General features: G+C 37.3%; 3 protein-coding genes across 3 annotated transcripts; 2 read left to right on the plus strand and 1 right to left on the minus strand.

Moving 5' to 3' along the window:
• The first annotated feature begins 193 nt into the window (after positions 1 to 193).
• LOC117620308 (transcription factor bHLH67) lies at positions 194 to 3,435 on the plus strand. The gene is made up of 4 exons (XM_034350472.1): positions 194 to 888; positions 1,320 to 2,039; positions 2,146 to 2,601; positions 2,853 to 3,435. Exons 1-4 carry the CDS (start codon positions 856 to 858, stop codon positions 2,937 to 2,939), a joined length of 1,296 nt encoding a protein of 431 aa, XP_034206363.1. The 5' UTR covers positions 194 to 855; the 3' UTR covers positions 2,940 to 3,435.
• Positions 3,436 to 9,012: 5,577 nt separating this feature from the next.
• LOC117619154 (protein CURVATURE THYLAKOID 1B, chloroplastic) lies at positions 9,013 to 10,852 on the plus strand. The gene is made up of 6 exons (XM_034349027.1): positions 9,013 to 9,553; positions 9,769 to 9,872; positions 9,969 to 10,055; positions 10,221 to 10,283; positions 10,417 to 10,454; positions 10,587 to 10,852. Exons 1-6 carry the CDS (start codon positions 9,388 to 9,390, stop codon positions 10,642 to 10,644), a joined length of 516 nt encoding a protein of 171 aa, XP_034204918.1. The 5' UTR covers positions 9,013 to 9,387; the 3' UTR covers positions 10,645 to 10,852.
• Positions 10,853 to 11,045: 193 nt separating this feature from the next.
• On the minus strand, positions 11,046 to 14,608 carry LOC117619155 (anthranilate N-methyltransferase-like). The gene is made up of 4 exons (XM_034349028.1): positions 14,118 to 14,608; positions 11,630 to 11,898; positions 11,455 to 11,519; positions 11,046 to 11,342 (listed from the first exon to the last, which is right to left on the minus strand). The coding sequence occupies exons 1-4, from the start codon at positions 14,582 to 14,584 to the stop codon at positions 11,046 to 11,048; spliced, it is 1,098 nt and encodes a 365-aa protein (XP_034204919.1). The 5' UTR covers positions 14,585 to 14,608.
• Positions 14,609 to 15,834: the final 1,226 nt, after the last annotated feature.

The raw sequence follows: 15,834 nt of genomic DNA on the forward strand, positions 1-15,834 counted from the left end.
ATAAGTGATGAAGTATGGGTAAAATTGAGATTGGGTTGGGCGTTGAGTTGGGTTGGGCTGCAGGGCTGGCTGGACATGTGTGAAAATGGGAAATGACCCATCGTCAGACAAGTGACTCAATCCATAGAAGGACTTTCCCAAGCTTTTCTCTTTCTTTCTTTCCTGTGCAGTGTGCACTGAGAGAGAGAGAGAGAGAGAGAGAGAGAGTCCCCACAACTGTCTGTCCTCGCAGCTGGACAAAACTGCCACCGCCAATAATGCTAGGGACCTTGTAAACCAGACAACCATAGTCTTCTCACTCTGTCTCTCTCTCTCTCTTCTGCTAACTCTCACCAACTCTCTCTCAGTTTCATGTATATCTAAGCATTACTATTAGCATATCCTCTCAAAATCAGTTTGAGAGTTTTCCACCCTTCATTTCTTACCACACCCGACCTTAGTACATTTCCATTTTCTTCACCCCACCTTTGTTTTAACCCATCTTCACCTCTCTCTCTCTCTCTCTCTCTCTCTCTGAGGCCCATTTCAACCTCTTGTGTCAAGTACTCTATACCTCTTTCTGATCTCCTCAATTAGTTAGTTCTTCAATGCTAGCACAGAGCATTAAATATTGTTCTATTTAGGAGCATCATTACACCCATCACAAAACAAAGGAATATATTTATTTTATGGTGTTGGATTCATGGGGTCTCATTCTGCTTCTTATTGCTGGGGCTTTTTATATTTATTGCAATTGTTCTGTTAGCATCACAATGGAATGTTGGTAACTTGGTATAGCCAATATATCTAGAGAGAGAGAGAGAGATAGAACAATTTAAGGCACAGTTCACCCAACAACTGCTCAGCTCAGCTGCAATGGAGAGGCTTCAAGGACCCATTGATCCCTGTGTATGTTATGTTATTTTTGCTCAATTTGTTTGTACTGCCCTTTCTTTTTCTCTTTTCCCTTTCTAGAATCCCTTCCCTAGCCTCAAGAAATGCACTGCATTTACTTCTCAAAATGCACTGCATTTACTTCTCAAAATGCTTGCATTCAATGCAATGTGTGTTGTTTTCCTGGAAATAATAACACCGTGCTACACTGTTTTCCTCTTTCACATTCGATTCTCATTCCATTTTTGTTCTACCTTTCCTTTGTTGAAAGTTGAAACTGAACCCCCCACTAAACCCATGTCAGTTTTGTTTTTATTTTTCTCTTGCTTTCTTTAATAGAAAAAGGTTAGGTGTGAAGCCCAGTAAAGTTCTTACCTTTTCCAAACTTTCTTTCTTTCTTTATTCACATTTTTTATAATTATTTCTGGGTTTATGGTTTGTTGCAGTTTTTTGGTGAGCATTTGGATTTTCAGTGCTTAGAACAAGGATTGAGCACCACAGAAAGCTTGAGATTTGAGGAAGAAGAAGAAGCAGCACATCTCTCAATACCAAGCTTGGAAGACAAAATGCCATTCCTTCAGATGTTACAAACTGTAAACTCCTCCCCACCTTACTTTCCCTTGAAAGAGCCAAGCTTTCAGGCACTCTTGAGACTACAGCACCTAAAGAATCCATGGGAGTTAGGCAAAGCCTACATGCCTGAAATGGAGACCCAACTTCAGACAGCACTAGAGATTGAGAGCTGTGTGACCCATGACATGGTTGAGTTGCATTCACCTGTTAAATCAGAAGCCAAGGACCTTCATAATCACCCACATTCAGTTTCTGCTGGTAATCTGGAGGCTGTTAGTTCAGAGTGCATCCAAGACCAGGAACAGCCCAACTCAGCTGAAATTAACTGTTGTAGGAAAGGCAATAACTCATCAGGATCTCCTCCACCTACCTGGGCTCAAGCACAAAATGAACCTGAGCAGACCCAGTACCCCAAATCCCCTCCAGTCACCAGAGAAAGAAGAAAGCGCAAGAGAACAAGGCCAACCAAGAACAAAGAAGAAGTAGAGAGCCAGCGCATGACTCACATTGCTGTTGAACGCAACCGCAGGCGCCAAATGAATGACCATCTCAATGTTCTCAGGTCCCTCATGCCCACATCCTACATTCAAAGGGTAAGCATATATATGAATTTTTAATCTTTAGCTTCTTACAATTTCATGTGTTAGCTTGAAGAAGCCATGATATGTTCTTTATTGAAATAAGCTTTGTTTTTCAAAGGGTGACCAAGCATCTATTGTGGGGGGTGCAATAGACTTTGTGAAGGAATTGGAGCAGCTGCTTCAATCCCTTGAAGCCCAAAAGAGAATGAGAAGAGCTGATCAAGGGAGCAATGGTGACAACTCTTTTAGCTCATCATCATCATCCTCCTCTGCCAGTATGGCAATGCCATCCAATGGAATGTTCATGTCTCTGTCCCAATGCAGAATTGGGTCTCATGAGGAAGGCACCACCACCACCCACCTTGAGGATGAAGTCACAGCACAGAACAAGTCTGAGGCTGCAGACATAGATGTCACAGTGATCCAAACCCATGTGAACTTAAAAATCCAGTGCCAAAGAAGAGCTGGCCAGTTGATGAAAGCCATTCTTGCATTGGAAGATCTTAGGCTCACAGTTTTGCACCTCAACATTACTTCTTCACAGGATACTGTTCTTTACTCTTTCAATCTCAAGGTATTATTTATCTTTTACAAATTTTTTTTTTCATTCTGTCTTATCTGTTTGTTTTTTCCTAGTCAAACATTCTGACTTGGATCTCAAGCTACCCTAGCTAGCAGGCTAGCATATATGATATAATATCACAACACCCCAGTAAAGCTTCCTTTTCATTTGTTATTTTATTGCTCTTGTTTTGAGGAGAGGTGTGTATGGATGTAATATAATATTAACACAGTTTGGAATTTAAATTTGGTGTGTTACTGCAGATAGAGGAAGGATGCAAGTTAGGATCTGCAGATGAGATTGCTAGAGCTGTACATCAAATATTCAGCTTCATCAACGGCTGCAGCTGATTGGTTTAATGAGTCAAAGGCAGTGCTCCAGAAAGCAGCTAACCCCATTTCATTTCTTAGAGAGAGTAGGGATAGGAAAGGAAAAAGAAAGTGACCACATGAAATGAAAAATGTAAGGTGGTCTTTCACTATTTTAGGATATTGGGATGGAGATGGGGGAGCAGAGGGAACCTCCACTTTAAACATTGTTTCCATCTCCTAGGATGTAAATTTGTGTGTTTTAGTTTTACCCGCTGAGGTTGTAGTGACAATGCTGCAGATGATGTCTATTTCTTCCTCTCTCTTTTTTTTCGTTTTTTTTAATGGGGGCCCACCATGCTTGCTGGAGAGTTTAGGGCTCATTTTGAATATCTGATATTCTCATCATCATTACAGCTTTGCAAAGGATGCTTCTCTTTCTATATTTGACTTTTGGGGCTCTATCCATATGGACTATGAGTCCGTAAGGTGCTTCATCATTGCATATGGCTTTATGCATGTCCTTAAGCCAACACTTTTACCTGCCTCTTGGGTTTCTGAAGTCTGTACATTTTTCTTCAGCCTCCATGGATGATATGATAATCTTTCAAATTTCAAGCTTGAATCATGAAACACCCTTCTAATTGCCAAATTATATAGTTTTGGGAGGGGAGGTGCAATTAGTCAAAGGCTCCAAGCCCAGCCAGCTCAGTTATTTTCCTCTTTTTTACTGTTCTAGGACCTAAACCTAAGGGCTTGTGCTAGTTAAATTGCCCTAGAGAAATGACATGAGAGAGAGAGGTAGGCTACAGAAACTTGAAATGTGAACCCAAGTTGGCAGTATATGCAGCTGAATTTGGCTCACTCCCATGTGCCCTCTGGAAGCTTGTGAAAAGAACTTGTTACAGTTATTGCCAAATAAGTTCATGCTCACTGTTATTGCTAAAGATAAATATATTGTGGCCAGAAAGAAGTGGTACCACCCCCACATGTATTGCACCTGCTGCTCTTGCTGGTGGAATATTTCAACATTACTTCCCCATACTTCAAATTCATTTTTGCCACCCAATAATTCCATTTGTTTAAAAGGATAGCTACAAGTTTATTGGACTTATACGATGTTCAAGATCACTTCATCAATTTGCTCTCCATTTCTAAGTTTCTAAGGTGGTAGCTTTCACAGTAGCTTCACCTACCAAATAAAAGGCATGTCCAGGAAGGCTGTCAATGTCCTATATATATATATATGCAGTATGCTCTAAGATTTTAGGCTACAAATATTTTGTGCATATTTTGTAGCTTTCCCTTTGTGTTTACATATTGTATATAATTCATGACATGATGAAATGAAGTTTAGGGGGAGACATGGGCAGGAAGATTTTGTGTGAGGACATGGATTTGAAATGGGATGGAGGAAAGGCAAAGTCAAAATGGTGGTGAGGTTAGAGAGAGAGAAAAAAAAAGGAAATCCCACTAAAAAGTTGCCTGAAAATTGTCATATGGATGATGAAGACTGGAGAGGGCAAAGGCAAGTGTGCAAAGCTGCACCACATATCCCAATGTGAAAAGCCAAAGTCTTAGTCATTTTTGCCTCTGCATTTCATATTCCTTTCTCACAGCCTTTCTTCAAGCTCAGTCTCAATCTACATCATTTGGTTTTTGGTTTTTAGCTCCCTCCATGTTTCCCTTTCTTTTTCTCACTTTTTGTTTGAAGTCAATCTTTAATCATTTCCTTAAACTCTGTGGACATTTAGCCTAAGTGTCATGATTAACCAATTCAGATTCCAAGTAATTAACTTCATTAACAATAATAATATGCGATTAAAAGGCAAAACGAAAAAATAAAAAAAAGAAGAGAGAGAGAGAGAGAGAGAGAGAGAGAGAGAGAAGGCACCCAAAATTAAGAAATAGAGAAACTTTGCCAAGGCCCTAGGGCAACTCTATCTTCAATAACAATGGAACCCAAAAAGGAACGTTTGTCTGAAATTATCAAAGTAAGTGTTTGTTTTATTTGGAAAAACGAGCCTCTAATTCTATAATCTAATTCTACAAATCTCACATTTCCAGAAATTGTCCTTGGCATTAGATTAATAAAGCATATTTAGCTTAATTTAATCACTTCTCCTTCTTTGAAATGGCAGAGGAAAATTGAGAGTCTCAATGTGGTTGGTCTTACCAAAGCAAACGCCGTCAGCTGGTTTAGTTAGGGTTTTGCATACTTGCATGCCAAGGGTTTTGAGATTCCATCATTTTGGTTAACAGTTCCTTTGTTTTTTCTCCTTTTGGTGCTTTTCCAACATTAGATCAGCTTTAAATTTACCTGGCAGGTGACATGTCTGTGTGACTACGTTCACCATGGTTTGATGGGACAATGCATTTCAATTTCCTTTTTATTAATTTTTTCCCACCTCTAAAAGCATTTCTAGCTGGAGAGACTAGCTCGGGCAAGAGACCCCCTAGGCTCCCAATCCCGTCAATCCCGTTTCTAGCAGTCAAGGTTTGTCAGGACAAGCGTTGGGCTTCACCAGTCACTAGGTTGGGTAGGCCCAAGGTAAGACTTGTCTAGACAAGATTAAATAACAAAAAAATTGAAAAAAAAAAAGGGAAAAAAAGACCAAAAATTTCAGAATTTAAAAAAAATTAAATATATAGTCATATTCTTTATTTCCCACACAAAAACTTTATACAAATTCCTCTCCTCATATCTCATGTGAATAGTACTTGCCCTTGGATTGCCATGACAATGGGTGAGAAACAAACAAAAAAATTGATAGAGCAAGCACTAATCATGTGAATGATAACATCCCTTGTCTACCTTTGCCTTTTACCGTGACAAATGAATAGAAATGTTCTAAGAAATTGCAAATAATATTAGTTAAAGTTTTCAAGTGTTTCGGGTTTTAAGACTCAAACTTTTGATGTCTTCCAACAAAATGGAGAAAAATACTACTAAAACATTGTTATTAATTGATGATTTAGACACACATTCAAAACAATGATCCATTCAGATTAACAATTCAGTGTGTTTTATAATCTCAAGATTGTAAGGCAAAATACAATTTCTCCTGTTATTAAAGAGGCTTCAATCTTATTTGTTCTTATCCAAAGACAAAACCTTCCACAAAAATCTTCCAAGTTCCAAAGAAGAAAATGGGGTTGTGATTCAGATGCTGCAAATATTTGTACACACTCTGCTTCGACTACAGCCAGAGAGTCTTCACACACTTCAAATTCCAAAGAGAACCTCTCTGTCCTCTCTATGACTGCATGCTTAGGCTCTGAAAACCGTCCATCATGAAATGCAAAAAAAAGTTGGCCCTAATCCCAAATTAAAAACACCCCACAACAAATCTAAATTTTTTATTTTCTCCTAATTAACGCCAAGCCAAAACCATCTCACTTCCTCTGTGTTTGTGTTGAGTCTGAACTTGGGTAACTGGGTTTTGTCCATATAAGGCTGACATGTACTTTTATTTGTTAACATTATCAGTAATATAATTGTATCTTATATATGTATATCTTTTGCTTGGTGGGTTTGGTGGGTTGAGAAGGTTGGGGTCAGAGATTTATCAGAGAGCAAGAGATTCCTCATTGTATGGCATCCCAATCTCAAAAGAGTGCCAGAAATCTCCTTGGAGACTCTGTAAAAAGACCCACATTTTTTTTTTCTGTTGGCCCACCACCTCCAAATTTCAAGATCTACCTTTTTAAACTTTCATTTTAACCTAGACATCATATGCATAGCATAGCACCCCCATCACCACCGTACAATCAATCAGATCATAGAAAATCAGAAAATCAGAATCCCCAAACCCAAATTTTCATCATACCAGCCATGCTTTGACCTATGGTCACCCCTTGAAGTCAACACAAGAAGAAGAAGGGATCAATCAGTCAAAATTTCAAAGGGGTCAAAGTAAATTTCAAAGTAAACTTCTTTGGTGAGGTGAGGGGCTTGTCCAGTCAATCAGTCTTTGACAGCCTGCGCATGTGTGCCTGCTTCTGCGTACTTTTTTAATGCAACGTTTTTATTTTCTTTCTTCTTTCTATGTTACATGATTATTGCACGGTTGCACGAAAGAAGTTGGGAAGAGGCTGTGATGATCGATCGGCAGCAGAAAGGCCTATAATCTATTGTTTTCTTTTTGTTTGTTGTTATATAGCTTTCGGCTTCCGATTTGTCCCCAAGTGGCTTTTCGGCCACACCATGAAACAAGGCCTTTTCTTCATATTCTTCAAGGACATCTTCTTTTTTAGCTTTCTATATCTCCCTTTATTTTTCTAGTACATGTTTAGGTAGGGTTAGTGTGATATTGTATCATTGTATTGTATGTGGTGAAGTAGGAGCTTTTTTCTTTATCAATAATTCTATATAATTGTTGGTCTAGTCGCTTTCGGTTGTAAAATATAATGAGAAATAAATACATAATTGTATATAAATTATGATTAAAAAAAAAGATATTATTCGTGAAATAATGAATCCAAGAATATATAGGATATACACATAATTATATGCAAATTTTCGATAGAATCATATATGGGATTTGGGTTGTGGGCTCCTACGTGTATAAAGGTGAAAAGTGTGAAGTGCCACTTGAGGCATTTTACCAAACAGGTGGTGGGACGAATGCATGAAAGCTCAAATTATATTGAAAGAAGTTGGCTAAGAAGACAAAATGAGTCGTAGTATAGTAGTGTGGGGACTAGGGAAGTCTAAGTTTAACCTCTCTCTCTCTCTCTCTCTCTCTCTCTCTCTCATGCGTCTGTGTGGGGGTGGGAGGGGCTACATGGGTTTGTTTCGGTTTCCGATCCAAGAAACAAAGCCTTTTTCCTATGCCATGGTTTGTCCATCCCTTTCTAACCATGAGCAAATTATTCACCTCGAGATCAACTCCCTTCAATTATTTTCACTTTTATCAACTGGGGTTTTACCGTTTCACTGTAGCGTAAAAAGAAGCATGGGCATACTATGTAGCATTCGTATGATGATTTGTTTAGATTTACGCGGGAATTGGCATGTTAGATCAAAGGAAAAAAGAACCCTAGTCTCCTACCCCTATCCTTCTACCACATCTTTGACTCTCCAATGGAGAATCTGACCTAGCTACATGTGATGATGTGAGATGTGTTCAAATTATCGATGACTAGCAATCGTTAATAGACTAGAATTATAATTTAATACTACGATTGACTATTATTCTAAAATACATTAACTCAATGTTCGTTAGGCATACCGACTCTATCAGTCATCAACATGCGTGTGTAAACGACAAAAACTTGCATTTGTCCTATAGGCTAGCTTATTACAAATCAAGCTTCGATGCCACAAGCACAAATGTGCAATTTAAGGAGGCGATTGTGCCGTAACTGTTACATCTAATTAGAAAGAAAAGAAAAAAAAGTGCCACCCTACTAAGTTTGTCTATAACTTATAAATTAGCCTACCTATTAGCCTCTATTTTAAAAAAGGAAAAGAAACCTTGCATGACCATCTAAAATAAAATGGGCTAGTGCCTTACTACCTTGTGTGGCCTGCTGTCCACACAAATACTGAAGTTTAAGATTACTAGGCCGAAGGCCCAAAGAAGACAAGATCACTTAGGCCCGGGAGCAAGCTGACCATTTCTTTATTCTCGTAACTCATTTTTACCTCAACCTCAACCATCCCTACTTTAACATTTACCACCAACAGTATAGGTAAAGGTGAAAAGAAACTTGTTCTTTGATGCCTATGGAATCTCTGCTGCCCATCCCCTAGTTAAACGACTTACAAGTAGGCTTACATGATGGTTTGTTTTCTTTAAGGATATTTTGTTCATCAATATTAATGAGAGGCTTATGCCAGTAGTGGATAGAGAGTGCAAATGTTTAACACCAGATGAGAATCTTCTTACTAAAAGAGTATTGGGTGGTGGTGAACAGCCTATCACATATGCACATGTAGATATTTTCACTCTTTTAGACCTTTCCCATATCAAAGCATGATGGAGATGTTTGAAATATTTTGCTAAATGTTTTCACTCAGTTGTGCCCCACTAGTAAGTTTTTAATTTTATGTTATAAAAGATATAGTAGGAAAGGGAAATCGAAGCTCTCAATCACTTGAGTTACAAACCCGTCTTCTAAAATTTTGAGTTTGCCCTTGGGAGGAAGATAATATAATGGAGAGGTTTTTTTGGGTCACAACAGAGATCCAACCTGGAGCTTCCTATCCAAATCACACACCACAAAATGCCTATCCTACAAGCCATGTCATCACACTATCCACATGAAGAGGAATGGGTGGTTCTCCATCTCCAAACTTGAGAGAACACCATCTCCACTGTCCATTGCAAAATAATCAAAACCCCTCCAAAATTACAAACCAAGAACAAAGATAACAAGAAAGATAAGTTGAAACTCATCAGACACTACTGTATCAAATTTCTCGTCCTTGGTGGCCTCAGAATCTCTCATAGGACTTAAATAACCTGTAGGGGATTCAATAGCCATGGCGTCTAGCTCCTCCACACTTTCCATCTCCTCCTCATCCACCCTTGTTGACACCAAGGCTCCCCGCCACTCGGCAGCACCATCGCCGCAATGTGTGACCCTCCCTACGCTTCCTCCACCCCCGGTTCAGTCTCAGAACCGCCCAGGGAAGACTACTGCCTATTGTGAGCCATCCATGATTACTATCATTAGTATTTACAAAGTACTTTATATGTTTGATGAAAATTTTGTTTTTCCAAACAATTTGACCAATCTAGACGATTGATGAAGTGAAATTTTATTCAACGTATCATTTAGATTGACAGTCTAGTAACATAACATACTAGATGTGTAAATATACAATGCATATATACTGATGTTTCTTTTTTATTTCTTTTAGGTCGTAAGATTGCGCGCAATGTCATGGCCATGGCCACAGGGGAAGCACCTGCAGAAGTGGCTACAACTGAGTTCCCAGAGATTGTGAAGACAGTTCAAGAAGCTGTAAGCCTTTCATTCAGTTATGGCACTATCTAGTGTTTTTGTATGAAGGAGCTCAGCAAGTTAGATGACACAACATGATTTGTTTTTGCTTTCTAGTGGGAAAAAGTTGAAGATAAGTATGCAGTGTCTTCACTTGGGGTGGCTGTTGCTGTTGCACTATGGGGCTCCACTGGATTGATCTCGGTGTGTCTCTCTCCTTATCCACATTCTGTGTTAGCTTTCCATAGTTTCCAAAGTAAAATTTTTAAGTTGCTGTGTTCTTATTTCTGTAGATTTGAGTAGCTAATTTCTTACTCGATTAATCGATTATTGACTGGTTAATCTGCTTGATGGGTATGTTTGTAACAGGCAATTGATAGGCTTCCTTTAGTCCCTGGTGCTCTTGAGCTTGTAGGCATTGGCTACACCGGGGTAAGTTGGGTTTTGTTTGCTTTTGCATTCTTTTAGAAACTTTTCAATTAAGATTATGCCAGAAAAGAACCCAATTCACTACTTCTTGCACTTTCCTACTTCTTATACCTGCCTTTCTTATGTATCTTTGCAGTGGTTTGCATACAAGAACCTTGTTTTCAAACCAGACAGGTGAGTACAATTTGCTACAAAAACCTTTATTGGAGTATATAAGTAGTTTCTATTTCTTTTAATTGGTCCAAAAAAGATTTGCCATAGTAACATATAGAATTTCCATGGCATATCTGGTGTTTGAAATTTCAGGGAAGCTTTGACGCAGAAGATTAAAGACACATACAAAGATATAATCGGGAGCGGCTAGAGCAAACCCGAAAAGTAATGCTGCTGAGATAGGAGAAGAACTTGTGGTTGGTTTTTGAAGCTTATACATATGTGTATATCTCGCAGCATTGTTCATAAATATGTGAACATTCTTCATTTTGTTTGCATAAGCTTATTCTAACCACGGTTATAAATGTACTCTGTCTTCATTTTGTAATTCATATCATTACGTTTCTTATGTTACTTTAGAAGGGAAAGATCAAAGTAAATTAATAAGTAAAATAATCTGCAGACTTTATGTGCAGTTCTGAGTCTGAAATATTTTCTTGCTTATAGATAAGAAATATTTGCCAATCTTTTGTTAGGCTTGGACCCTTAACATTTATTAGGCTTGGAGCCTTAACACTTTCATTCTAGTGTATAAGTTTTCATATGCCTTGGTTACTTAAAGAACTCCATAACCCAAAAGTTCCAGACAAAACATTCATATCTGATGCCACTAAATCCAGCACCAGTTGCCAGGGCCATGAATTCTTGTTCACTCCTCTCCTTCCCTCCCGGAATTTGAGTCATCATAATCACATCAAGTTGGGAAGTGCTTTTCACAGCAGTGCTAGTATCTGGCATAGCTGGAAGTAGTGCTTCCACAACAATCACTTTTCCATTGTCTGGAATAGCTTTGTAACAATTCTTTAACAGCTTTAGGCAGTGCTCATCGGTCCAATCATGAAGTATCCACTACAAACAAATGTATCAGAAGAAAAGTTGAACAGCTTCATATAGTTACCAATATTAAACTAAAAGAAGAAAACCAAAAATTTAATTAATGCTTGAGAAATTCAAAAATTACCTTCAAAAGAATGGCATCCCCACTTGGAACACTAGCAAACATGTCCCCTCCAACATGTTCCACACCTGCAAAAAAAAAAAAATATATTTAACTTCCATTTTATATATGCTGCATACCACTTCCGATGAAGCAAAAACTAAGATTTCACATTGAATCAAATAAATTAAAGTCCTACCAGGAAAGGAAAGGGCATGATTTATGACATGGGGCAAGTCGAAATTGATACCCTTTATATGTTGATATCTAGATGTGATCAGATTAAGGGTCACTCCCAAACCACCACCAACATCAACAAGTTGTGTGAGGTTCTTGGCTTCAAGGCCCTTGTAGATATGAAGAAGTTTCTTGATGACAATGGTGGTGTGGTTAAACATTGCTGTGTTGAACACTTGATTAAACCTGGGGTCCAAACCTGAATACTCAAAAGCGTGCATGCCATGGACCCTGTTAAATGGAATTCCTCCTTCAACAACTGCATCTTTCAGTTGAGACCCGTGAATTTATTATGTGTAGAAAGTTGGAGTTAGATACCCTATTAGTATTATAATTAGCACAAATTATGTGGGTTTCTTTGACTTGGGGAACTTAATAAAATTTGAAATAAAATTTGAATTATATAGGGCCTTTCTTCTATTATTGGGTGGACCAGTCATAATTTTAATAGTTACTTCCTTAGTTAGATCCGATACTAACTTTAATTATGCCATTTTAAGGAATGAAATTGTCTGTAAATTTGGGTATAATAGTAGTGAATATTTCTCCTTACACCCAAGTTCAATCATTCCACCGTAGTTTTCTAGTTTCTTCATTCTACTAATTTTTTTTATATAAATAATAATGTGTAATGCATGTGCCAGTACATTAATCAAACTTAAATAGATAAAAAGGTCAAGATCAGCGACACAAAAAGCTACACTTCCTGACACACCTTTTCAGCCTTTAGATGTTTCTTCATCCAACAGTTGAAAACACATATGATATTAGAAGCTCATTTATTACTTTATTGGTGTCATTAACCCATTGCACACAGTAGGAGACTATCTCTACATTAGGAGAGAATTTTTTTTAGAAAAGTTGATAGAGACCCAAAAATCCTACTAATAATTGGGTTTTGTCCTCGAATTATTGTTTATTGATACAAGTTTTTTGACTAGTTTGCCACGTAGATTACATTTCATCTTTGACATATTGATTCAAACTTTTGTATTTAACTTATTTGTATTTAAATTTTTTTGTTCCTATTATATCCCTATTGTCTAAAATGAGTAAGATGAGAATTTATATGCCATTATTTTTATTTTTGTTCACCCTATGGTAGAGGTATAATATATACTCTTGTAGATAAATTATCCTATGGTGTAGGTATATTGTCATATTGCCTATTGCATAGGTATATATATTTATTTTTTCCTATTTTAGACAATGAATAATAGTATTTTATGCACATTTTTTTTATTTATAGGTAACATACAATTTTATTTGTCTATTTTTGTATCTGACTTATAGATAGTCTTCTAATTTATGTTCCTAACTTATAGGTAGTATTCTAATTTATGTTCATGACTTATAGGTAACACGATTTATCACTAAGTTTTTTTCGTTGCTAATAAGAATACTATTTATCTGTATATTAGGTACATAATTTAATGTAGGTGCTTGCCTAATTGATTAGTATAATATGTGGGCCTTTACTTCAATTGATTAATTTGTATTTTACCCATATATTAGGTAAATATTATCAATGAAAGAATTCCAAATTTAAAACCTGAAATTTAATTACAAGTAAATAATTCATTAAATTTAGATTTTCAATGTTTTCCTTATGTACCTCAAAGGGTAAAATCGACACAATAAAAAGAGTAATAAAAGTCAAAGGACCTACATCTAAAACCAAAAACGCGTGAACTAAACCCAATGACAGCTAATCGTTTTGGACCTAGATCTAAGAACCCCAATTTTTTTTCCTATACAGAGAAACACTTTTTACTATCTCTGGCCAATAACATAATGGCACATGAGATAACTTATCAACGCGTCATTATATTATTAGCTAGAAATAGTAAAACAGTGCTATCTCCATTACAATAAAGTATTTTTCCTAAATTAGATGTATATTCTCTTCCCCTCATTTATACCAATTTTCTCTCTCTAACTTTTCAGAACAACCCTTTCCTCTGTCACCATTTTTTCTTTCTTTAAAGCACACGTTACTCTGTGTAAAAGCAAGAAGAAGATGAAGATAATGTATTATGAAGTCCAAGCCTCACCTCACACAACTATTGCCTTCAACTTGTTTAAAAAACAGAATACAATTATAAAGTGATCAAAGAGAAAGAGGACCCATTGAAATCACATAAACATATGCTATGTAGCAACTTAATGTCTTCATAAATATATGAATTGTTTTTCAAATATAATATATTTTGAACTCTAAAGGCTGAAAAGATATGTTGCAAGGTGTGGCTTTTTGTGTATTCCTCCATCCCGACTATAAAAAATTATGTCGAGAACAGGTACCACAGTGGTGGCCTCCCCCCTTTCCCCTGCTTGACACCAAGGTTCGAAACCCCAAAGGGTTTCTCTCCTCCCAATGTAACCAGAAAAAAAAAAGTAATAAATTAGTATAACTTAATTAGTGGCAGGATCAAGAGGACTAAACTAACCAGCTTTCCATGAAGACCTTGTCTTGAGACGATGCCATCAAGGGGCCCAAAGAACCACCTTCTTCATCATTCACAAAGTACTTAGATACAGGGCCAAGGCTATAGACCCTCTGAAAATCAGACCCACCATTTTCATCCTCATTAGCAGCAACAAGAGAGCAATGGAGAACAGAGTGGCTGGTGAGGAGCCTGAGGATCCCATCCATCATCATGGGGGCCTCAGAATTCTTGGTGCCAATCTTGGCTGCAATCTCAGATGAAGAGAGTTTGGCGCCTGGACCATCTCTGGCTATGATGTCAAAAACGCCAAGCTCAATTGCTGATTGCAGAGATATGGACAGCGCAGAAGAACCCACCAGCTGCATGGCATAGCAGAAGCTTTCCTCTTCCTCTTCCTTTGTAATTTCATCCCCAGGCTCAACATGATTTATTTGGGGATGGCTTTTCCTCTCCAATGAAGAAGCCATTGTTGAAGATAGAAAAGTCCCACACATTCGAAACTTACTAAATAAATTACAATTTATAATAAGTGGTTCCATTTCTAATAACAGCGAGATTTTTTGTGATAAAACTTCACACGTATTGGATTTTATAGGTAGTTAAGTTAAGAACAATATCGATATTGTTAGTAATAAATCACTCACCTACTTCTCTGAAATTTAACATAATATCAAAATGAGACCAGGACGTAGACAACAACCATGATAGCATGGTGGAGGATGATGTAAGCCTAAATGTTTTGCCTAAATTATGAAATAAGGTAGTTGTCATGTTGATTTGACTCAACATTAAACCACTCAATTGAAAAGTCGACCAAACCTTTAGATCTTTCCTTGGCGCAATTCATCACGGCTCGATGGTGTATGCTCGTATAGCGAAAAAATATAAAATGTCTTATCGATAGTCTTATTGAATATGTAAATTTCAGGGAAGCTTTGACACAGAAGATTAAAGACACATACAAAGATATAATCGGGAGCGGCTAGAGCAAACCCGAAAAGCCGTGCGGCTATACTAGATCACGAGCCCACGTGTCAAAACAAGTATAGCCCTCCGGCTATACGATCTTTAGGGAAAAAAAAACACCCGGGTATAGCCGCATGGCTATACTTTTTTTAATAAAAAAAAAATTACTCAAGTATAGCCGATAAAAACAAAAAGAATAATTCTACTTTTACCACATTTGTATACCACATCTTTATACCATTTTATGTGGCAGCTGAGGTGGACAACCACATCAATTAAAATTATTTAATATTTTCTTTTCTTTTATGATTTATTCCAATATTTATTTTTCTAATTGTCTTAATTGATGTGACATATAATATGGACATGCCACATCATGTGGTATAGAAATGTGAGATAAAAATATGGTCAGTATAGCATTACTCATACAAAAAAGGACCTGCATAGAGATTATAGCCCCACGTTTCAAAACAAGTATAGCCGCGCTGCTAGACTATTTTAAAAAATATATAATAGTATAGCCGCATGGCGATACTGTTTAATAAAATTAAAAGGAGAGGACCTGACTAGCGATCATGCGCTCATGTGTCAAAACTTATATAGCCGCGTGGCTATACAATTATAAAAATAAATAAATAAAAAACCTGAGTATAGCCGTGCGGCAAAACTTGTGGTTAATTGAAGAAAAGGGAAGGAAGGAAAGAATTTTGAGGAAATGGAGAGAGGAAGAAAGGGCCTTCATCCATAGAGG

Source organism: Prunus dulcis, chromosome 2 (assembly GCF_902201215.1).
Source record: "Prunus dulcis chromosome 2, ALMONDv2, whole genome shotgun sequence".
In the NCBI taxonomy this organism is placed as follows: domain Eukaryota; kingdom Viridiplantae; phylum Streptophyta; class Magnoliopsida; order Rosales; family Rosaceae; genus Prunus; species Prunus dulcis.